Source organism: Ranitomeya imitator, chromosome 2 (genome assembly GCF_032444005.1).
Source record: "Ranitomeya imitator isolate aRanImi1 chromosome 2, aRanImi1.pri, whole genome shotgun sequence".
NCBI classification, from domain to species: Eukaryota; Metazoa; Chordata; class Amphibia; order Anura; family Dendrobatidae; genus Ranitomeya; species Ranitomeya imitator.
Genome location: NC_091283.1, coordinates 533,772,575 through 533,797,872, shown reverse-complemented (window position 1 = coordinate 533,797,872; position 25,298 = coordinate 533,772,575). Strand labels below are relative to the sequence as shown.

Here is a 25,298-nt window from a genome sequence, read left to right as displayed (position 1 = left end):
CCTAACATAACAAACTTGGGCTGGCTGTAGGCACTTTTAAATTGGTTCCAGGGGTACACGGGCAGCAGTGGTCTGGTCAGTGGAAGTCTAGTGGAAGGAGTGACCGCAGACAGGCTTCCAAGGCCTAACATAACAAACTTGGGCTGGCTGTAGGCACTTTTAAATTGGTTCCAGGGGTACATGGGCAGCAGTGGTCTGGTCAGTGGAAGTCTAGTGGAAGGAGTGACCGCAGACAGGCTTCCAAGGCCTAACATAACAAACTTGGGCTGGCTGTAGGCACTTTTAAATTGGTTCCAGGGGTACATGGGCAGCAGTGGTCTGGTCAGTGGAAGTCTAGTGGAAGGAGTGACCGCAGACAGGCTTCCAAGGCCTAACATAACAAACTTGGGCTGGCTGTAGGCACTTTTAAATTGGTTCCAGGGGTACACGGGCAGCAGTGGTCTGGTCAGTGGAAGTCTAGTGGAAGGAGTGACCGCAGACAGGCTTCCAAGGCCTAACATAACAAACTTGGGCTGGCTGTAGGCACTTTTAAATTGGTTCCAGGGGTACACGGGCAGCAGTGGTCTGGTCAGTGGAAGTCTAGTGGAAGGAGTGACCGCAGACAGGCTTCTAAGGCCTAACATAACAAACTTGGGCTGGCTGTAGGCACTTTTAAATTGGTTCCAGGGGTACATGGGCAGCAGTGGTCTGGTCAGTGGAAGTCTAGTGGAAGGAGTGACCGCAGACAGGCTTCCAAGGCCTAACATAACAAACTTGGGCTGGCTGTAGGCACTTTTAAATTGGTTCCAGGGGTACACGGGCAGCAGTGGTCTGGTCAGTGGAAGTCTAGTGGAAGGAGTGACCGCAGACAGGCTTCCAAGGCCTAACATAACAAACTTGGGCTGGCTGTAGGCACTTTTAAATTGGTTCCAGGGGTACACGGGCAGCAGTGGTCTGGTCAGTGGAAGGAGTGACCGCAGACAGGCTTCCAAGGTCTAACATAACAAACTTGGGCTGGCTGTAGGCACTTTTAAATTGGTTCCAGGGGTACACGGGCAGCAGTGGTCTGGTCAGTGGAAGTCTAGTGGAAGGAGTGACCGCAGACAGGCTTCCAAGGCCTAACATAACAAAATTGGGCTGACTGTAGGCACTTTTAAATTGGTTCCAGGGTAACGCGGCCAGCAGTGGCCTGGTCAGTGTAGTAGTTGTAGAAAGAAGGGACCGCAGACAGGCTTCGAAGGCCTAACATAACAAAAATGTCAAAACAATGGTATTGTCAGTGCCAGGCATTGAAGGATGTCAGCGCCTAGACTACACATTGGTGAAGCTGTGAGAGATAATTTTGCTAGTGGTAGAGCACTGTTTGAGCTGGGGGGGGGGAACTGTCTTGTGGCCGGCGGTACAGGCACAGGGCCCCTCATATTACAACGGTGTGTCTGACGTTGGGTGCGCACCACCACCGCCAGAGACACTTTATTGTACTATGAGGGACCCAGTGGCAGTGCCGTCGACCAAAAGCGGCCACACCCACCTCTTCAGACAAACAGCACTCTCAAGGGTCCAAGCGCAAAGTGTCGATAGCACGGCCCCGTGTGGGGAGTTTGGCCATTTCGTGAGGTGGAAACATGTCGTATGCTGGACAATCAGGTGAAGAAAATTACGAGATTGGAAAAGTCATTCAGAATAGTCCACAGGCAAGACCTTTTCATAGGAAAGCTAGGTGTCAGCCGGGCAGGGTGGGGCAAAAGATTTTGAAATCCAGTTGTGGTTCATTTTAATGAAGGTTAGATCATCTACATTTTGGGTAGCCAGATGAGTCCTTTTTTCTGTTAGTATTGAACCTGCAGCACTGAATACTCTTTCTGATAGGACACTAGCTGCCGGGCAAGCAAGCTCCTGCAATGCATATTCTGCCAATTCTGGCCAGGTGTCTAATTTGGATGCCCAGTAATCAAATGGGAATGACGGTTGAGGGAGAACGTCGATAAGGGATGAAAAATAGTTTGTAACCATACTGGACAAATGTTGTCTCCTGTCACTTTGAATTGATGCTGCAGTACCTGTCCTGTCTGCGGTCATAGAAAAATCACTCCACAACCTGGTCAGAAAACCCCTCTGGCCAACGCCACTTCTGATTTCTGCCCCTCTAACACCTCTGGTCTGCTGGCCCCTGGAGCTCGTGTGAGAACGATCACGGGCGCTGTGTGCAGGGAATGCCAGAAGCAAACGGTCAACAAGAGTTGATTGTTTTGTTGCTAATATTAGTTCCAAGTTCTCATGTGGCATAATATTTTGCAATTTGCCTTTATAGCGAGGATCAAGGAGGCAGGCCAACCAGTAATCGTCATCGTTCATCATTTTTGTAATGCGTGTGTCCCTTTTGAGGATACGCAAGGCATAATCCGCCATGTGGGCCAAAGTTCCCGTTGTCAAATCTGCGGTTGTGCTTGGTTGAGGGGCAGTTGCAGGCAAATCTACGTCACTTGTGTCCCTCAAAAAACCAGAACCCGGCCTTGCCACGCCACCAATTTCCCGTGCCCCCGGGAAAGCTTCCTCATTAAAAATATACTCATCCCCATCATCCTCCTCATCCTCCACCTCCTCTTCGCCCGGTACCTCGTCATGTACACTGCCCTGACCAGACAATCGCTGACTGTCATCAAGGCTTTCCTCTTCCTCTGGTGCAGACGCCTGATCCTTTATGTGCGTCAAACTTTGCATCAGCAGACGCATTAGGGGGATGCTCATGCTTATTATGGCGTTGTCTGCACTAACCAGCCGTGTGCATTCCTCAAAACACTGAAGGACTTGACACATGTCTTGAATCTTCGACCACTGCACACCTGACAACTCCATGTCTGCCATCCTACTGCCTGCCCGTGTATGTGTATCCTCCCACAAAAACATTACAGCCCGCCTCTGTTCGCACAGTCTCTGAAGCATGTGCAGTGTTGAGTTCCACCTTGTTGCAACGTCTATGATTAGGCGATGCTGGGGAAGGTTCAAAGAACGCTGATAGGTCTGCATACGGCTGGAGTGTACAGGCGAACGGCGGATATGTGCGCAAAGTCCACGCACTTTGAGGAGCAGGTCGGATAACCCCGGATAACTTTTCAGGAAGCACTGCACCACCAGGTTTAAGGTGTGAGCCAGGCAAGGAATGTGTTTCAGTTGGGAAAGGGAGATGGCAGCCATGAAATTCCTTCCGTTATCACTCACTACCTTGCCTGCCTCAAGATCTACAGTGCCCAGCCACGACTGCGTTTCTTGCTGCAAGAACTCGGACAGAACTTCCGCGGTGTGTCTATTGTCGCCCAAACACTTCATAGCCAATACAGCCTGCTGACGTATGCCAGTAGCTGCCCCATAATGGGAGACCTGGTGTGCAACTGTGGCAGGTGCGGATGGAGTGTTTGTGTGACTGCGGTCTGTGGACGAGCTCTTGCTTCTGCAGGAGGACGAGGAGGAGGAGGAGGAGGAGGGGGTGCGAACGGCTACAGACAACTGTTTACTAGACCGTGGGCTAGGCAGAACTGTCCCAAACTTGCTGTCCCCTGTGGACCCTGAATCCACCACATTTACCCAGTGTGCCGTGATGGACACGTAACGTCCCTGGCCATGCCTACTGGTCCATGCATCTGTTGTCAGGTGCACCTTTGTGCTCACAGATTGCCTGAGTGCATGGACGATGCGCTCTTTAACATGCTGGTGGAGGGCTGGGATGGCTTTTCTGGAAAAAAAGTGTCGACTGGGTAGCTCGTAGCGTGGTACAGCGTAGTCCATCAGGTCTTTGAACGCTTCGCTTTCAACTAACCGGTAGGGCATCATCTCTAACGAGATTAGTCTAGCTATGTGGGCGTTCAAATCCTGTGTACGCGGATGCGAGGCTAAGTATTTCCTTTTTCTAACCATAGTCTCATGTAGGGTGAGCTGGACTGGAGAGCTGGAGATCGTGGAACTAGCGGGGGTGCCGGTGGACATGGCAGACTGAGAGACGGTGGGAGATGGTATTGTTGCCGCCGGTGCCCTAGATGCAGTGTTTCCTACTACGAAACTGGTGATTCCCTGACCCTGACTGCTTTGGCCTGGCAAAGATACCTGCACAGATACAGCAGGTGGTGCGCTAAATGGTGGTCCTACACTGCCGGAAGGGATGTTGCGTTGATGACTAGCTTCATTGGCCGAGGGTGCAACAACCTTAAGGGACGTTTGGTAGTTAGTCCAAGCTTTCAAATGCATGGTGGTTAAATGTCTATGCATGCAACTAGTATTGAGACTTTTCAGATTCTGACCTCTGCTTAAGGAAGTAGAACATTTTTGACAGATGACTTTGCGCTGATCAATTGGATGTTGTTTAAAAAAATGCCAGACTGCACTCTTTCTAGCATCGGATACCTTTTCAGGCATTGCAGACTGAGCTTTAACCGGATGGCCACGCTGTCCTCCACCAGGTTTTGGCTTTGCCACGCGTTTTGGGCAAGATACGGGCCCGGCAGATGGAACCTGTGGCGATGTTGATGCCTGCTGCGGCCCCTCCTCCTCTTCTGCTTCAGAACTGCTGCCGCCTGCACCCTGTTCCCCCAATGGCTGCCAATCGGGGTCAAGAACTGGGTCATCTAATAACTCTTCTTGTACCTCCTGCGCAACTTCGTCTGTGTCACCGTGTCGTTCGGTGGTATAGCGTTCGTGATGGGGCAACATAGTCTCATCAGGGTCTGATTCTTGATCAGCACCCTGCGAGGGCAATGTTGTGGTCTGAGTCAAAGGACCAGCATAGTAGTCTGGCTGTGGCTGTGCGTCAGTGCACTCCATGTCAGATTCAATTTGTAATGGGCATGGACTGTTAACTGCTTCACTTTCTAAGCCAGGGACGGTATGTGTAAAGAGCTCCATGGAGTAACCCGTTGTGTCGCCTGCTGCATTCTTCTCTGTTGTTGTTTTTGCTGAAGAGGACAAGGAAGTGACTTGTCCCTGACCGTGAACATCCACTAACGACGCGCTGCTTTTACTTTTACCAGTTTCACGAGAGGAGGCAAAAGAGCTAGAGGCTGAGTCAGCAAGATAAGCCAAAACTTGCTCTTGCTGCTCCGGCTTTAAAAGCGGTTTTCCTAATCCCAGAAAAGGGAGCGTTCGAGGCCTTGTGTAGCCGGACGACGAACCTGGCTCCACAGCTCCAGACTTAGGTGCAATATTTTTTTCCCCACGACCACCTGATGCTCCACCACTACCACTACCCTCATTACCAGCTGACAATGAACGCCCCCGGCCACGACCTCTTCCACTAGACTTCCTCATTGTTTTAAAAACGTAACCAAACTAACGTTATTTGTTGCAGTCACACAACTTACACGGTGAGCTATAACTTCAGTATGATTTAGCTACCCCTTTACAGGTTGGTGAGACCACAGCGAAAATCAGGGCCAATGTTACACACTCTTTTTTTGGTGGCTGCAAATTAGAGAGATGCCCCACACGCAGGACTGTCACTGAAGCACAAATGTTAATATTAATGTCACACTATTATTTTTTTTTTATTTTTATTTTTTTCAGGAACACTTTAGAAACCGCAAAAAAAAAAAAAAATAGATTTTTGCAGGGAGAATTTAGAAAACAAATGTAACAAACTATATGCTTTCTATGGGCCACTGAGTGAGAGATGACGCACACAGGAATCAGGAGTGGCACACAAGCCCAGAGGCCAATATTTTTCTACCAATGATTGATGGAGTTATTTTCTCTGGTAGATTTTTGAACCCAAATCAAGGAAAAAAAATATAGGCTTTCTATGGACCACAATTGGAGAGAGAGAGAGAGAGAGAGAGAGAGAGAGAGAGAGAGAGAGAGAGAGAGATGGCACACCCAGGAGTCAAGACTGGCACACAAGCAGAAAGGCCAATATTAATCTCCCAATTTTTTTGGGGGTTTGTTTTTTTTTTTTTTTTTTCAGGGAGACTTTAGAAAAAAAAATAATAAAAAAAATATGATTTTATCAGGAAGAATTTAGAAACCAAATAAAATAAAATGATTTTTTCAGGGAGAATTTATAAAACAAATAAAAACAAAAATAGGCGTTCTATGGCCCACTGACTGAGAGATGACGCACACAGGAGTCAGGAGTGGCACACAAGCCCAGAGGCCAATATTTTTCTACCAATGATTGATGTAGTTATTTTCTCTGGTAGATTTTTGAACCCAAATCAAGGAAAAAAAATATAGGCTTTCTATGGACCACAATTGGAGAGAGAGAGAGAGAGAGAGAGAGAGAGAGAGAGAGAGAGATGGCACACCCAGGAGTCAAGACTGGCACACAAGCAGAAAGGCCAATATTAATCTCCCAATTTTTTTTTGGGTTTGTTTTTTTTTTTTTTTTTCAGGGAGACTTTAGAAAAAAAAATAATAAAAAAAATATGATTTTATCAGGAAGAATTTAGAAACCAAATAAAATAAAATGATTTTTTCAGGGAGAATTTATAAAACAAATAAAAACAAAAATAGGCGTTCTATGGCCCACTGACTGAGAGATGACGCACACAGGAGTCAGGAGTGGCACACAAGCCCAGAGGCCAATATTTTTCTACCAATGATTGATGTAGTTATTTTCTCTGGTAGATTTTTGAACCCAAATCAAGGAAAAAAAATATAGGCTTTCTATGGACCACAATTGGAGAGAGAGAGAGAGAGAGAGAGAGAGACAGATGGCACACCCAGGAGTCAAGACTGGCACACAAGCAGAAAGGCCAATATTAATCTCCCACTGTTTTTTTTGGTTGTTTTTTTTTTTTTTTTTTTTCAGGGAGACTTTAGAAAAAAAAATAATAAAAAAAATATGATTTTATCAGGAAGAATTTAGAAACCAAATAAAATAAAATGATTTTTTCAGGGAGAATTTAGAAAACAAATAAAACCAAAAATAGGCGTTCTATGGCCCACTGACTGAGAGAGAGAGAGAGATGGAACGCTTAGTACTGGCACACAAGCCCAAAGGGCAATATTAATCTCCCTTTTTTTTTCAGGGAGAATTTCTAAAACCCAAAAAAAAAAAAAAATAGGCTTTCTATGGCCCACTATTTGTGAGAGAGATGGGACGCTCAGGACTGGCACAGATGGCACGCTCAGGACTGGCACAGAAGCCCAGAGGCCAATATTAATCTCCCTTTTTTTCTGGGAGAATTTATAAAACCAAAAAAATATTTAAATAGGCTTTCTATGGCCCACTATTTGTGAGAGAGATGGCACGCTCAGGACTGGCACAGATGGCACGCTCACAACTGGCACACAAGCCCAGAGGCCAATATTAATCTCCCTTTTTTTCAGGGAGAATTTATAAAACCAAAAAAAAAATTAAATAGGCTTTCTATGGCCCACTATTTGTGAGAGAGATGGCACGCTCAGGACTGGCACAGATGGCACGCTCACAACTGGCACACAAGCCCAGAGGCCAATATTAATCTCCCTTTTTTCAGGGAAAATTTATAAAACCAAAAAAAAAGTTAAATAGGCTTTCTATGGCCCACTATTTGTGAGAGAGATGGCACGCTCACAACTGGCACAGATGGCACGCTCACAACTGGCACACAAGCCCAGAGGCCAATATTAATCTCCCTTTTTTCAGGGAAAATTTATAAAACCAAAAAAAAAATTAAATAGGCTTTCTATGGCCCACTATTTGTGAGAGAGATGGCACGCTCAGGACTGGCACAGATGGCACGCTCACAACTGGCACACAACCCCAGAGGCCAATATTAATCTCCCTTTTTTTCAGGGAGAATTTATAAAACCAAAAAAAAAAATTAAATAGGCTTTCTATGGCCCACTATTTGTGAGAGAGATGGCACGCTCAGGGCTGGCACAGATGGCACGCTCACAACTGGCACACAAGCCCAGAGGCCAATATTAATCTCCCTTTTTTCAGGGAAAATTTATAAAACCAAAAAAAAAATTAAATAGGCTTTCTATGGCCCACTATTTGTGAGAGAGATGGCACGCTCAGGACTGGCACAGATGGCACGCTCACAACTGGCACACAAGCCCAGAGGCCAATATTAATCTCCCTTTTTTTCAGGGAGAATTTATAAAACCAAAAAAAAAATTAAATAGGCTTTCTATGGCCCACTATTTGTGAGAGAGATGGCACGCTCAGGGCTGGCACAGATGGCACGCTCAGGACTGGCACACAAGCCCAGAGGCCAATATTAATCTCCCTTTTTTTCAGGGAGAATTTATAAAACCCAAAAAAAAATAAAATAGGCTTTCTATGGCCCACTATTTGTGAGAGAGATGGCACACTCAGGACTGGCACACAAGCCCAAAGGCTAATATTAATCTCCCACTGTATTTTTATCAGGGAGAATTTATACACCCCACAAAAAAAAATACAGAAAAATGAAAAGGCTTTCTATGGCCCACTATGTGAGAGAGATGGCACACACAGGGATGGCACTCTAGCAGAAATGCCAAATTGCCAATCTTAATCTCCCACCAAAAAAAAAAAAAAACAGGGAATGTCCTACAATTACTATCTCCCTGCCTGCAGTAATCTCAGCCAGGTATGGCAGGCAGCAATAAGGAGTGGACTGATGCACAAATCAAATAAAAAGTGTGGACAAACAAAAAAGATAGCTGTGCAGAAAGGAAGGAACAAGAGGATTTGTGCTTTGAAAAAAGCAGTTGGTTTGCACAGCGGCGTACACACAGCAATGCAGCTATCAGGGAGCCTTCTAGGGCAGCCCAATGAGCTACAGCGCTGAGGGGGAAAAAAAAAAAAAAAACTTCCACTGTCCCTGCACACCGAGGGTGGTGTTGGACAGTGCAAATCGCTGCAGCACAAGCGGTTTTGTGGTTAATGGACCCTGCCTAACGCTATCCCTGCTTCTGACAAAGCGGCAGCAACCTCTCCCTAAGCTCAGATCAGCAGCAGTAAGATGGCGGTCGGCGGGAACGCCTCTTTATAGCCCCTGTGACGTCGCAGACAGCAAGCCAATCACTGCAATGCCCTTCTCAAAGATGGTGGGGACCAGGACCTATGTCATCACGCTGCCCACACTCTGCGTTTACCTTCATTGGCTGAGAAATGGCGCTTTTCGCGTCATTGAAACGCGACTTTGGCGCGAAAGTCGCGTACCGCATGGCCGACCCCGCACAGGGGTCGGATCGGGTTTCATGAAACCCCGACTTAGCCAAAAGTCGGCGACTTTTGAAAATGTTCGACCCGTTTCGCTCAACCCTAGCAAACACATCTTTTTGTCCGGATAGAAAAAACTGATTGCATCCGGATTCGTTTAAGTCTATTGAAAATGGATCCGTTAAATAGCCGTTCATTTTTCTTCCATTTTAAACTGACCCAATAAGCAAAAAAAAAAAAGGATCAGTTCCAAATGGAAGAAAAATAGATGACTATTTAACGGATCCATTTTCCATTTGCCTCAATTTTTAACCCCTTAACGTCCATTGGCGGTCACAGTCCGTCATGGCAGGGTGTAAATTCCCGCACCATGACAGACTGTGTCCGTCATGCATTTAAACTATCACTGCGTGTAAAGTGGTAGTTCAGTGCCGACAGCTGTCGCTGAGAGGCACGAGAAGAGGTGTGGGGACCCATGCTGTTGGTCCCCGCATCCAGAACGCTGTAATCTGACTGACCGATCACAGCATGACCGCGCAGGAGATGCTGAAAATTCAGCCATTCCTGCCCGATCAGTGCAGCAGCTCAGCGCTGCCAGTGGCTGAGTGTCTGCACTAGCAGCTAGGAGAGGTGCCAGCGCCACCTCTGGCTGTTAACCCCCTAATTGATGCAATTGAGCGTGATCGCAGCGTTCAGGGGGAGGAAGAGGGATGGGAGCTCCCTCTGCCTTCAAATCGGCGTCCCCGTGATGTTATCGCAGGGCCCGATCTCTGCCATGATGACCCAGGATCGTCATGACAACCCCTGGGTCATCAAGCTACAGAAAGCCTCTCAGACCATGCTCACAGCATGTATCCAACAAATTCAGTCAGATCGCACCCAATAATAACATTGTCTCTATGGACATCGGGGCGCACGTCCTCACCAGGGGGTCCATCCCAGAAGAGAGATCCAAGGTTCAAATGAAGAAAAGGACAGCGCCACACCAAGAAGTGAAAAGCAGCTCACATTTTATTCTGCCTCCTGCGGCAACGTTTCGGTCCGAGGACCTTTGTCATGCTTAACAAAGGTCCGAGGACCGAAACGTTGCCGCAGGAGGCAGAATAAAATGTGAGCTGCTTTTCACTTCCTGGTGTGGTGCTGTCATGCTCACAGCATGATCTCAGAAGCTTTCACCATAGGTATAATGCACTGCAATGCTAAGGCATTGCAATGCATTATACCTGCAACCAAAGTGAAAAAAGTGAAAGTCCCATAAAGGGACTAGGTAAAAAAATAAAAAAATAAATACAAAATGTGTAAAAGAAAAAATATTAAAAAAATAATACAAATAATTTAAAAATCCACTAATAAATACACATTTTTATGTAAAAAAAAATTAAGTAAACAAAAAAGTACACGTTTGGTATCGCCACATCCATAAAAATCCCATCTATATAACTGTCACACTAGTTAACCCCTTCAGTGAGCGCCGTAAACCCCCCCCCCCCAAAAAAAAAGTAGCAAATTATGCTTTTTCCAAGCGGTATCATCATAACGCTTGGAAAAAGTGGAATAAAACGCGATTAAAAAAAATGAGTGATAATAAAAACAGTATCCCTGAAAGCGCCTTCTTGTCCCGCAAAAAACAAGCTGACAGCGGAAAAATAAAAAAGTTACAGCTCTCAGAATAAAGCAATGCGAAAATAATTATTTTTTCTATAAAAGTTTTTATTGTGTAAAAACGCCAAAACATAAAAAAATATAAATTGGGTAACTCTGTAATCGTACTGACCCAAAGAATAAAGCTGCCTTACAAATTTTACCACACGCGGAACGAAGAAAAAAAATTCCTGAATTGCTGGTTTTTGTTCATGTTGCATTCACAAAAATCGGAATAGAAAGCGATCCAAAAACGTCATGTGCCCGAAAATGATACCAATAAAAACATCAGCTCGTCCGGCAGAAAATAAGCCCTCACATGACTGCTGGCCGAAATCTGGAAAAATTATAGCTGTCAAACTGTGGCGATGCAAAAACTTCTTACAAAAAACAAAGCTAAACATAAAAAAAGATATAAATTTGGTATCTCTGTAATCGTATCGACCCGAAGAATAAAGTCGCCTAATCACTAATACAGCACGAGGAACGGCATAAAAAATAAAACCAATTCTTCACCTTTTGTGGATTTGTTCATTCTGCCTCCCAAAGATCACAGTAAAGCGATCACAGTGGTTTACCCCCATATATGGCTTATATGACAAATTGCACAACAACTTTTGGGTCTAATTTCTCCTGTTAACCTTATGAAAATAAAAATATGGTAAAATATATTTTTTTATTTTCATTGCTCTACACTATATATTTCTGTGAACACTTGGGGGTTCAAAGTGCCCACCACACATCTAGATAAGTTCCTTGGGTGGGTCTAGTTTCCAAAATGGTGTCAATTGTGGGGGGTTTCTACTGTTTAGGTACATCAGGGACTCTGCAAACGTAACATGACGCCTGCAGACCATTCCATCAAAGTCTGCATTTAAAAACGGCGCTCCTTCCGTTTCAAGCACCGACGTGTGCCCAAACAGTGGTTCCCCCCCACATATGAGGTATCAGCACACTCAGGACAAATTGGACAACTTTTGGGGTCCAATTTCTCCTGTTACCCTTGTGAAAATAAAACTTTGGGGGCAAAAATCATTTTTGTGGGAAAAATATGATTTTTTATTCTCATGGCTCTACATTATAAACTTCTGTGACGCACTTTGGAGTTCAAAGTGCTCACCACACGTCTAGATAAGTTGCTCGGGGGGTGTAGTTTCCAAAATAGTGTCAATTGTGAGGGGTTTCAATGTTTAGGCACATCAGGGGCTCTCCAATCGGGACATGGTGTCCCATCTCAATTCCAGCCAATTTTGCTTTGAAAAAGTCAAATGGCGCATCTCCCCTTCCGAGCTCTGCCATGCGCCCAAACAGTGGTTTACCCCCACATATGGGGTATGAGCATATTCAGGAGAAATTGCACAACAACCTTTTGGGTCCAATTTATCCTGTTACCCTTATGAAAATTAAATTTTGGGGGTAAAAAGATAATTTTTGTGAAAAAAAAAAATGATTTATTTATTTTCACGGCTCTACGTTATAAACTTCTGTGAAGCACTTGGGGGTTCAAAGTATCAGTATTTGGTCAGTTTTTTACCTCAGTATCTGTAAAGAAGTGTGTGATAAATACAGAAATGGTGACGTGTTTCTATTATACTTTTCCTCTGATTGTTCCTTAGGGCAGTCTCACACGTCCAGATAATTCCGGTACTGAAAAAAATCGGTACCGGAATTATGCGTGTCCGTGTGCCCATGCGTTTATGTGGCACATCAGTGTGGCACACGTGTGCCACCCGTGTGCCGACTGGGTACCACACAGAGTGTGCAGGAGACAGCTCTAGAGATAAGCGCTGTCCCCTGCATCTGGTGCTGAAGCCGCCATTCATATCTTCTGTCCAGCAGCGTTTGCTAGAGAGAAGATATGAAAAATCCATTTTTTTTGTTTGTTTTTTCGTGTTTAAAATAAAGATCCCTGTCCCCAACCCCCTCCCACCCCCTGTGCGCCCCCCCCCTTCCCCGCTGTTAATAAAATACTCACTCGGCTCCCTCGCAGCATCCTGTCCTCGCCGCACCTTCTCCTGTATGAGCGGTCACGTGGGGCCGCCCATTACAGTCATGAATATGCGGCTCCACCCCTATGGGAGGTGAAGCCGCATATTCACGACTGTAATCGGCGGCCCCATGTGACCGCTCATACAGGAGAAGCTGCGGCCAGGAGAGGACACTGCGAGGGAGCCGGGTGAGTATTTTATTAACAGCAAGGGGGGGGGCTTACTGTAGCGCTGTCTCCTGCACGGCACACGGACTGCACACGGACAGCGTCCGTGTGCGGTACGTGTTTAACACGGACCCATTGACTTTAATGGATGCGTGTAATCCGTGCACTCCCACGAACACTGACATGTCTCCGTGTTTTGCACACGGACACACGGTCCGTGAAAACACGCTGACATGTGCAGAGACACATTGATTTCAATGTGTCTACGTGAGTCAGTGTCTCCGGTACGTGAGGAAACTGTCACCTCACATACTGGAGCCACTGACGTGTGAAACCGGCCTTAGCTGGTTTTGCTTACAAATACTGATTTAAAATACTGACAAAATACTAGTAGTGTGAATGTAGCCTTAGATAACTGATCGTTGCTGGATCCGTTTAAGTGAATACTGGACATGTGATCTCAGCCTAAGGTTTTTAGAGTGTAACAATTTTGTTCCAGACTGACATAATATTATACTTAGTTTATTCAGAAAATGTTATATGATATATTAACAAACCAAGCCAATATCTGTACATTCATCCATCTCGTTTATTATTATTATTATTATCTCGTACAGTAGGTAAAATTTCTTCAACTTGTAATAACAGGTAATATTGTACATTTCCACAAGGGGGTGCACATGTGCCTTGTAATTACTGTTTTAGGTCCATAGACTAGGAAGACTAAAGAGTAAAAGTTTTATTCAGGGGGTAAAACTTGATCTTTTCCTGGACACTTAGCTTGGCATGTAAACCAGGTCTCTCTTGGGCCACTATGGATGCAATATGGCCCGTGGTTCTTAGGGGAACCTGGATCACTAGAATGTTCTTTGGTGTCCTAAATTCAGTTCTGTAAAACCACAATATGGTTGCAGACCCTAATGCCACGTATTACCATAACACGATAATGTATAATAATAATCTTTATTTATATAGCGCCAACATATTCCGCAGCGCTTATGTATAATAAATCATGCATCAAGGACGTGGGCAGGACAGGCTAACAACCCGTTAAGAAGAGTGTTTCAATTCAATGCCAGCAAGCAGAGCTCTTAAAAAGGATGAGGAATGAATTACCTTGTCTTACAAAGTTGCAGAACGCTTCGTTATAAAGTCAATAAGCTTTGTTGAAATCAATAGGGGACTGCATGACGTGTCTATCAGAATGGCGGATATCATGCCTCAGTGAGCGCTTCCTGCCCCATCCATGTTGGCAATCTAATATATAATTGCCTAGATTACTACTTCCTGCAATTTGTGCCAACTTCCGTGGCTTTGTCCGGAGCTAATGTCCGGAGCTAATGTCCGGAGCTAATGTGCGGAGATAATGTCCGGAGCTAATGTCCGGAGCTAATGTCCGGAGATTAATTGCCTAGAATACTACTTCCTGCAATTTCTGCCAACTTCCGTGGCTTTGTCCGTAGCTAATGTCCGGAGCTAATGTCCGGAGCTAATGTGCGGAGATAATGTCCGGAGCTAATGTCCGGAGCTAATGTCCGGAGCTAATGTCCGGAGATAAGTGACGTCAACAGTGTCCAGTGTCTGATTGGTTGCCGCCTGCTGCGAGCGACCAATCAGAAACGTGCCGTACTGTGACACACTCCGCCCGCCATTTTGGTGTGATTTTTGAATTTGTACCTCACAGCAAGTTTCTACTGCGTGGAGGCGGGCCCAGTGACGTTGCTCTTCAAGCTCCTGCCGAATTTCGTCAAAAAAATGATAATACCATTTACCAAAACTATATATATTTAGTTGTGAAGTGGTTCAGTGACATTTTCACACCAATTTTGAACTTTTGTTTGGTGTTTTCTCCATATACTGCCTATTATTTTTGTTCTTTCTTACTCTTATTTATTAATTGTATTATTCTTACATTTGAATAAATAAAGTATATATGGATTCTAGACTCCCAATTCTTTAGAATCGGGCTGCCATCTAGTGGTCAATAATCTTTTAGAGAATTTTTCTTTATGGCGATATGATCCTTCCCTGCACTGGTTGAAAAGGGAAATATCTGACCGTCTCACTCCTCTTTTAACTGTTGGCACAGCAGGCGCTGACATGTCAACCTGGCAGATGCATATGGCAGATGCATGACCAATGTGACGACGTTACTGGACTACTGGCCAATTCAGAGCTTGCCAGATGATGCCGGGGAATAAAGAGAAATAAAAGCCCGTTATTACATCCAGTCATCAACTTACAGGCCATGTTCCCACCGTGAGCGTCTGGGGAGTTTTTGATGTTGCAGGTTTTCTGCACCCATTCTGTAAAATCGGTTACTTGCATTTGCATAGAAAACGCATTATGGGAGCGTAGCCTAAATAAGGTTTTTCAGTTACAATATCCATTTCTGCATTCAGATATTGGAGATCGATCAATAACTATGTAAAAATTAGGAAAAATTTTAGAATTTGTCTGCCATCATATTTCATGACTATAGCCTAAAGGAGTGGTTACGCTGCACGATCGAGTGCTTTAGGCCACGTTCATACTATATTTGTTCAGTTTTTTACCTCAGTATTTGCTGTGTGTTTTATCTTAGTTTCTGGTCAGTATTTTACCTCAGTATTTTTCAGTATTTACCTCAATATTTGGTCAGTATTATACCTCAGTACTTATCAGCTAAAACCAGGAGTGGGTGATAAATACAGAAGTGGTGCAGATGTTTCTATTATACTTTTCCTCTGGTTGTTCCACTCCTGGTTTTGGCTTACAAATACTGCTCATTTGTCTACCTTTTGTATGTTACTGCATGTATATTGATTATTCACCATTTAAGTGTATTATTGCTATTTGGCAATCGTGAATACCTGTTGACGCACACTACAAGTGTCTTCTCTCCCCTCTTCTTCCCCTTCTCTTCCCCCCTCCCCCCTCATTCCCCTTATACCTACTTCCTCCCTGCCCCGTTAATTGTAAAGCCCAATAAAGTTTATTTGAAACAACAAATACTGACCAAATATTGAGGTAAAAAACTCACCAAATACCGACCATGTGAATGTGGCCTAAGAGTGTTCACATCTCACTCGTCTTCCAGTGTAACTAGGTTGCCGATCACCAGATGGATGCGCACAATACTCACTCTTGGTTTTGCGCAAAAGATTATTTTCCTCTGCAGCACATCATCTTGTGTAAACGGGACTTGTGCTGCCGAGAACAATGGCGGCCTGTGTCCGCTCAGCTTTCTATTACAGGTCACTCCGTGCACATGTGACAAGCGGTCTCTGCCCGTGTAAACAGCTAATAAATGACCTCCGACGACAAACATGTAGCCGGTCGTTACCAGCCCCTCAGGCCCAAGGTGCGGCTGCCGCCTCACCCTCCATCCCCCTCAGTCCCTTAGGCCTCTTTCACATTTTCGTCTTTTGCTGTCCGTCACAATGCGTCGTTCTGTGCAAAAAACGCATCCTGCAAAGTTGCCCGCAGGATGTGTTTTTTGCACATAGACTTGTATTACCGACGCATCCCGACATATGGACACACGTTCCATACGTCGTACACTGGATGCTTCATTTTTTCGTACATCGGGTCCTGCACTTCCTACCGCACATGCGCGGCCGAAACTCCGCCCCCTCCTCCCTGGGACTTTAGAATGGGCAGTGGATGCGTTGAAAAACTGCATCCACTGCCCACGTTTTGCCGAATTTTCACAACGTTCGTCGGTACGTCGCGCCGACGCTTAGCGACAGCCGCGTACCAACAGAAATGTGAAAGAAGCCTTACACCTACCATTATACACTATGGCTGCCTGAGTACATTGGGAGTTGTAGCTGAAATACAGCTACTATCCACTGCTGTCATGTATGCTGAGACTTGTAGTTTCACAACTACTAACAGACCAGTGTCATAAACGTGTTGGGGTAGTGTGCAGCACTATCTGCACACAGAGTGTTAACCTCTTTATCACATATTCCAGCCCATAATACAATTAGGGACAGTCAGACGTGTAATCTTATAGTGAATGGTAATATTATTATTCTAAGGGCACGCAAAGGGTTAATGGGGCCGGGCTGGAGCTCGCGGGGAGGGCGTGGTCTCGCCGTGACGTCACGGGGCTGAGGGTAAGGCTTGGGAGGCTGTAGGGCGAGCGCAGAGTGTTCGCAGCTGTGAAGAGGAGAGGAGGCGCTGCGTGTGTGTATGGGAGTGCGGCTACATAGCGCTGTACGCAGGCTGTGTGCACAAGGTAAATAGCATTGCGGTTATTCCGGCTTCTTCCTATACGTCGCTGTGTTCCTGGTTTGCTAATGGCGGAGGAATGATATTGCTGATACAGGTGGTGACTGGCACTGGAACCGATCACTGCCGCGAAGTCCGTACTGTGAGCAGCGCATTAATACCGTGTGCTGGGTCCGGCTTTCTCCAGCCCGTGTGCAGGCTGTCCTGTGAGGGTGCACTCACTTGTGAGCGGGGCCAGGTTCCTCCTGCAGTGTGCACGGAGTGCTATAGTTGCCCATCTGTGGCAGTGCTGGCCGCCATTTGTACCCCATAAATGTGCTGTTGTAGTTGTACCCTGCTGTGGGCAGAGTCCTCCTCCACTCTCTGCTTTCCCTGGTGACCTTTGCCTCCTGTGGGGTGATAGCTGGAGGACTTTGGCTGTGATCCTGAGTAGCTGCTTGTGTTGGGCATCTGCATTTAGCCCTCTCTGACTGTGGGGGGGCTGGTGACGGGTGTACCTGACTGTGGGTGGGGGGGGGCTGGTGACGGGTGTACCTGACTGTGGGGGGGGGGGGCTGGTGACGGGTGTACCTGACTGTGGGGGGGGGGGGCTGGTGACGGGTGTACCTGACTGTGGGGGGGGGGGGGCTGGTGACGGGTGTACCTGACTGTGGGTGGGGGGGGGCTGGTGACGGGTGTACCTGACTGTGGGGGGGGGGGGCTGGTGACGGGTGTACCTGACTGTGGGGGGGGGGGGCTGGTGACGGGTGTACCTGACTGTGGGGGGGGGGGCTGGTGACGGGTGTACCTGACTGTGGGGGGGGGGGGCTGGTGACGGGTGTACCTGACTGTGGGGGGGGGGGGCTGGTGACGGGTGTACCTGACTGTGGGGGGGGGGGGGCTGGTGACGGGTGTACCTGACTGTGGGGGGGGGGGCTGGTGACGGGTGTACCTGACTGTGGGGGGGGGGGGCTGGTGACGGGTGTACCTGACTGTGGGGGGGCTGGTGACGGGTGTACCTGACTGTGGGGGGGGGGGGGCTGGTGACGGGTGTACCTGACTGTGGGGGGGGGGGGGGGGCTGGTGACGGGTGTACCTGACTGTGGGTGGGGGGGGGCTGGTGACGGGTGTACCTGACTGTGGGGGGGGGGGGCTGGTGACGGGTGTACCTGACTGTGGGGGGGGGGGGGGCTGGTGACGGGTGTACCTGACTGTGGGGGGGGGGGGGGGGGCTGGTGACGGGTGTACCTGACTGTGGGGGGGGGGGGGGGGCTGGTGACGGGTGTACCTGACTGTGGGGGGGGGGGGCTGGTGACGGGTGTACCTGACTGTGGGGGGGGGGGGCTGGTGACGGGTGTACCTGACTGTGGGGGGGGGGGGGGCTGGTGACGGGTGTACCTGACTGTGGGGGGGGGGGGGGCTGGTGACGGGTGTACCTGACTGTGGGGGGGGGGGGGGCTGGTGACGGGTGTACCTGACTGTGGGGGGGGGGGGCTGGTGACGGGTGTACCTGACTGTGGGGGGGGGGGGGGGCTGGTGACGGGTGTACCTGACTGTGGGGGGGGGGGGGCTGGTGACGGGTGTACCTGACTGTGGGGGGGGGGGGGGCTGGTGACGGGTGTACCTGACTGTGGGGGGGGGGGGGCTGGTGACGGGTGTACCTGACTGTGGGGGGGGGACGCTGGTGATGGCAGTACACGGGAGGCCGATTGGGGATGTCTTGTGTATAGTGTGATGATGGTTATGGCCTCTGTCTAGTGAATTGATGGTGTGGATCATCGGGGCAGGCTGCAGACATCTGATTTCATTGCTTTGCTCATAATTTAATTGTCTCTGAAATGATCACCGCCTGGTCCAGTCTGTCTGGACATGTAATTCATGTGTGATCATGACCATTGATGAATAATAATAATATAATATCTAATAAGATTAGTTCTTACGGATCGTGGGTTTGATTTCCCTCGTTGTGTGTGCATCAGATCACTGGGTGAACATGTACCTCCGTGCGGAATGGCGCTTGTGTGCCCATGCTGTAGAGCTCTTCTGCCCTTGGCACACAGGTGTCCCTTTACCAATATGCTTAGTTTCTTAAATCTCCAGAGCGTTAAATTAAAAGCTTTCCCAAAATATTGACTCATGTTGCATATCCCATTAAGCCGTGTTATTGTGACTCCCAATTATGTCACTAGACCCACTGACGTTTATAGCTGGCTTTCTTTACAGCTGACTGGCTTTATTGACTAAATGGCACCTGAGCCTGCAGCATAATCCATTCACTGTAGATGGACAAAGTGCCCTCACTCCTGGGGATGGGGGTTTACGGTCCCCTTACCGATGTGTGGCTAGATGTTAAACATTAGCCTTCTTGTGGCGGAGACCATACTCTTCACTCCTGCCCTTGGATACAGCAAGCACTGAGGATATATTTATCTGCTGTTTACACTGCTCAACAAGGTGGTTGTGTAGGATGCAAATCCGTGTTGTATGTTCTGGTGCCTTCTCCAGTTCTTGAAGATGTTGGTTATAATCCAGATTACACTTTATCCTAGGGCTCCTTTTTGATGTGAATTGTCTTCATGTCAGAAAATGCTTTTTGGGTGTTTTTGTGCTAGTCATTAACTTTGCAGGCTGCTAACAAGCAGATTGTATACCTGCTTCGAGTACTTTGCATGCGCAAAGTCGTTTGCAAACAATTACCTCAGCTATTCTCAGATTTCAGTAAGTCCACAAACCAGTCCAGAAATGTTAGTGGTTAGGGTTAACCTTAGCTTGTGGCAGCACTATTTGCTGAAGTGGACTTCTTCTTAAGGGGCAAACATCTGAACTTATTTGAATGATACTTTTGTAGTCTGTGCTGATAAGCATTGTAACATTGGGGAGGGGTCTAACATTTCTGCTTCTTGGTTTTTCAACCACTCCCTGCCCCCCTCAGTCCTCCTGGTTTTCCTTTCATTATTCCTTTTATCAGTGCCAGATGTTTACTAATGGTCTCCTTTTCTTCTCCTTGCAGATAAGCTTTTCTGAGTGGCATTTACACATTTTGCTATGTGACTCCTTTTTGAAGTGCTCAAGTACCATCCTTGGAAAAAGTCTTCAAGACCTAATATATTTAAAAAGCCATGGGGAACCATCTTACCGAGATAGCCCCCAACTCCTCATTTCTTCCGACCTTTCAGACCCTACATGTGGTGGTTATCGGGTTGGACTCCGCTGGGAAGACTTCTTTGTTGTACAGACTAAAATTTAAGGAGTTTGTGAAGTGTGTTCCCACCAAGGGGTTTAATATGGAGAAAATCAAAGCCCCTGTTGGGAATTCCAAAGCAATCACGTTTCAAGTCTGGGATGTAGGTGGCCAGGAGAAACTAAGACCTTTATGGAAATCCTACACTAGAAGGACTGACGGTATGGTGTTTGTTGTGGACTCTTCAGAGCAGGAACGAATGGAGGAGGCCAAAGTGGAGCTACACAAAATTACCAGGACTTCTGAAAACCAAGGTGTGCCTGTTTTAATCCTCGCTAACAAACAAGACGTAGCTGACGCACTCTCTGTGACGGAGGTGGAGAAGTTACTCGCGCTACATGAACTTGGCACATCCACCTTGAGTCATATTCAGGGTTGCAGTGCAGTGGATGGCAGAGGTCTACATCAAGGACTTGAGAAACTTTATGATATGATCCTAAAGAGAAAGAAGATGTTGAGACACAGCAAAAAGAAGCGGTGAATGCTTTCCGTATTTTCCATTGAAGTGTTATATCGATAAAGGAGAACTTCACTGTTTTAATGGAAGTTTCCATCTTGCTATTGTACCCGGAAAAAAAATGAACTATCGGTCTCTACTTACTGGTGAAGTCCTCACTCTTCAGGATAGCCTGTTTGCTGAAGGAGCTACCACAACCTCTCATGCAATTAACTTAAAATTGAGTGAATATATTTAGCGGTACGATTTCGATATATCGATACGGACACATAGGGTAAAGAGGTGTTTTTTTTTATTATGAACACTCAGCGACCAATGGCCTTGGATGACTTGTGCACGTGAAGGACCAACAAGGGACATTTACTTATTTAATAAAGACCTGGGGTAGCATATACTGTTTATATACTTGATCACTATTGCTTAGCATTTTTTTCCCAGAGTACTTGGGCATTTTTAATCCCAATTCTCTTTAACACAAAATGAACTTTTTTTGTACAAGCCTTGTAAATGTTTGTAGGATGGTCACTTAAGTTATTTATAGGTAATAAATGAAAAGTAGATTGCATCTGTCTGTTTGTGGCGTTATTCTTGAAGAATATGAGAATATCAAATGATTACTACAGTGAAGGAAGTATCTTCATCAGTGGAAGTTCGGCATCTTAACACTGTAGTCCTTATAAGTAACTTGAAAGAATTCCAGAAATTTTAATTTTGAGATTGAAAAAACACCATCTGTCAATAAGACCACTCTTCAGTTTATGTACAGTAACTACCGCTGACTATATTGGAAAAGGTGGCACTTCGTTCTCAACTCTTGTTTTTAACGGTTCAAGACACCTACCATGACTGTTAATAAAGAGGCCTTCAAGAAAATATATAGGTCTTTAGTATACTATATATCCCTGTGGCTTGTGAGGCTTCAGTTTGGGAGACCAGCGGTTGGACTGTGTATTGTGGTCCCTAATTCCAGCCTTATGCAAAGATCGGATAGCGTGAAGTTAGACCCAAATTTGTATCTTGGAGTAACCGTAATCTTAGTTTTTATTTCCGAAAATAATAGTGCCAGTAAACATAAGCCACTTTTTATAATTCAACATAGCCTTAACTTTGCATCCTCTATTGGAGTTTTGATAGGGGCCCCATACACATTAGGCTTTATTCATGGATCGCTATTTTTGGTCAGCACTTCATCAATTTAGTTATATACCAAACCAGAACAGGTGTCAATCTTTCAATTTGTTCTCTTTTTAGGTTCCACTCCTGGCTTTGCCTTATAAACCTTCTGCAAAATAATGACGTGTGAATAAACCCTTACATGGTGTACTGCTGAAATCGGCAAGTTATGCTTGCTTGGAAGTTTTAGTGCTAAAGGGGTTGTCCTTTCAGAAAAATGTTTCCCCCGTGTATACTGTAGTTGAGGAAAAAAAAACCTCTGCTTTATTTACCTTTGTGTAGTTCAGCTCAGTTTCTTTGCCTCATCCATCTTTGATAGGCTAGGTGCACATTGCATCTGTGCACTTAGGAAGAGTTCTGGATGTTTACTATAGACGAACATATACTGTAGCGTCACCATTCAAACAGAGGCTGGACACTGTTCTTTCTTGCCGGTATATGACTGTATACTCATGAACTATAGGACAATGCAGTCTGCTGTGCGTTCCTATAAACAGAGGGCCAAAGAAGCATTTACCATGGTGTATGTTTAGTGTGACCTTATGGTGAACGGATGCCTTGGCATTCATCCTGAATATGCACACTCTTGGGCGCATACCTCCTAGGCATACTCTCCTTTTCTCCCCTCCCATACTCTCCTAGGCAAAGATGCAATGTGGGGTATGTTGAAAGAGAATGGACTGCACCTCCAAAAATGATACATTGATCTAAAAAGCTGCTAGGCAAAAATATTTATTACTGAACATGAGGTTCTAAGTTTTAACATTCTGATCAGACTGTATGAAGCCCACTGCCACATCACAGCAAACCTCTTAGTAGGTCCCTATCACCACATACCCTGTTTCCCCGAAAGTAGGACCCCCCCGAAAGTAAGACAGGGTGGGGGTTTCGGGGGGGTCCTCCAATGTAAGGCCTCCCCCGAATGTAAGGCAGGGTTGGGGGGGCCGCTGTGAAATGTAAGGCCCTTACCTTTGGGCTGCCGCTGTCCCCCATTGGGTCCCCAGGCTCCAGAGGTGTCCTCAGGTGCAGCTGGGCGGGTCCAGCGCTCATGGGGTTAACTCGCCGTGTTAACCCCGCAATCCGCCCAGCTCAACAGCTCATTGGCCGCCCCTGCTCCCCAAGTCACCGCCGGCCCCCGGCTCGAGTGCTGATTGGCCCAGCAGCTCGGGCTGTAATTGGCCGCCCCAGCCCCACGTCACCGCTGTTTCCCTGCTGATTGGCACAGCGTTCCCTGCAGCACAGGCCTTCCGCACCCACAGCCGCACCGCAGAGGAAAACGTCCAGCATTTAAAAACCAAGTAGGGAAACATGTACTGTATTTGGGTATGGGGCTGTGTGCAGTGGGATACGGCACTGTTATGGGGTATGGGGCTGTGTGCAGTGGGATACGGCACTGTTATGGGGTATGGGGCTGTGTGCAGTGGGATACGGCACTGTTATGGGGTATGGGGCTGTGTGCAGTGGGATACGGCACTGTTATGGGGTATGGGGCTGTGTGCAGTGGGATACGGCACTGTTATGGGGTATGGGGCTGTGTGCAGTGGGATACGGCACTGTTATGGGGTATGGGGCTGTGTGCAGTGGGATACGGCACTGTTATGGGGTATGGGGCTGTGTGCAGTGGTATACGGCACTGTTATGGGGTATGGGGCTGTGTGCAGTGGGATACGGCACTGTTATGGTATGCAGGCAGAGGGTATACGGCAATTACCGTACAGTACCGTACCATAGTGTGTTACTGTTACCGTACTTTGATTTGTTGTCTGCTTTCCAGTTGAACGGTGTAACGTTAAGTACTGTACTGAATTTGAAAATTGTCTTTTTTTTCCGGCTAATGTAAGACCTCCCCCAAAAGTAAGACGGTGGGACTTTTTGGGGTAAAATTAATGTAAGACAGGGTCTTGCTTTCGGGGAAACACGGTAGCACTAAATGAAAGGAGCATTAAGTCACCTTCGTCAAGCTCTCCAGTGAGAGCAGAAATAGGCTAGACCTCTTACTTTGCAGTCTGCTGTTAATTAAATCACCTGTGCCCAATGGGAGGAGTGCACATCAAGAAAATAAATTGGACAGATCATGCAATATGCTGAAAGAATGGACAGCACCTCCAGAAAACGCACATTGATCTAATGCTGCTAGGCAAAAATATATGTGAACATGAGGTTCTCAGTGTTTTTTTTTTTTTTTAATTTGTATAAAAGATTACTGAGTGATTATACTTATTACTCGAGATTTCCCGAGCACTTTGAGTATTTTTTTTTTTTTTTTTTTTTTTTTTTTTTTTTTTTTTTAGTGCTCGGAGATTTATTTTTTTTCTTGCCGCAGCTGAATGATTTACATATGGGGGTTGCCTGGTTGCTAGGGAATCCCCACACGTACTTATGCTGGCTAACAGATGTAAATCATTCATCTGTGGCAAGAAAAAATAAATTTCCGAGCACTAAAAAATACTCGGAGGACCCCCGAGCGTGCTCGAGAAATCTTGAGTAACGAGTATATTCGCTCATCACTATAAATGATGCAATGTGGACCGGCCAGGGTTTAGCTGCAGTGATGTCAAATTCGGTGAGCTCTGTGGCTTTGCTCTTGATGACTGTATTCGCTCAATGCTGTAGCCAAATGAGACCATTTCTATGGTATAGGTAATCAAAATTGGATCTGTGGTTGGTTAGCACACCCATTAATCAGCTGTTTTCAGATCTGACTGATCGGCGAGTGTGCTAACCAACCACTGATTTGCAGCAGCTAACAATGGCCACTATGGAGTGGAAGGAGTTGTTCCATTTCAGCTTACATCCAACTCAAGCTGAAAACATGTGACCAGTATTTGGTGTCGGATGTCTGACCTCTTACCCATCTGAAATTCATAAGGATGTCATCAAATTGATAAAAAATGGATCATCAATGTTTTGAGTATGGAAAATCGTTTTTAAAGTGCACATGCACTACCCCTCCTCCCACCCCCCCCATAGATATTAGATGATTGTCAGCGGAATGATGGGTTGACCGATCGTTCAGCTGGTGCCTATTTCTCCAATACAGAGTGCTCGCTCAGCCAAACGTTCCTGTGTTTTCCATGAGAGCCACTGCCAGACGTGTCTGGTGGCGGATTATCTCTGGGAGAACAAAAGGCTAGGCAGGATTCTTCCTCTCAGATTGTCTGGGGCTTCCATACATATTGGACTGTTAGCACAGGCACCGTTTAAAAAGGGGAAAAAAGCATATAATAGAAATATATATCTTGCACATTTATCAAAAATGGCATAATTGACAGCAAGACTCTAGTGCACTTTCAATGATTATCATATGTGTCAAATTAATGATAAATTTGGTGCA

At 46.3% G+C, this 25,298-nt stretch overlaps 1 protein-coding gene across 1 annotated transcript; it reads left to right on the top strand.

The window, feature by feature from the left end:
• Nucleotides 1-16,986: 16,986 nt before the first annotated feature.
• Nucleotides 16,987-21,356, top strand: ARL4D (ARF like GTPase 4D). The gene is made up of 2 exons (XM_069751863.1): nucleotides 16,987-17,121; nucleotides 20,104-21,356. Exon 2 carries the CDS (start codon nucleotides 20,213-20,215, stop codon nucleotides 20,813-20,815), a length of 603 nt encoding a protein of 200 aa, XP_069607964.1. The 5' UTR covers nucleotides 16,987-17,121; nucleotides 20,104-20,212; the 3' UTR covers nucleotides 20,816-21,356.
• The last annotated feature ends 3,942 nt before the right edge of the window (nucleotides 21,357-25,298 follow it).

Excerpts from the sequence above, each read along its gene's own strand:
- ARL4D (XM_069751863.1), top strand. The coding sequence starts at position 20,213 with ATGGGGAACCATCTTACCGAGATAGCCCCCAACTCCTCATTTCTTCCG.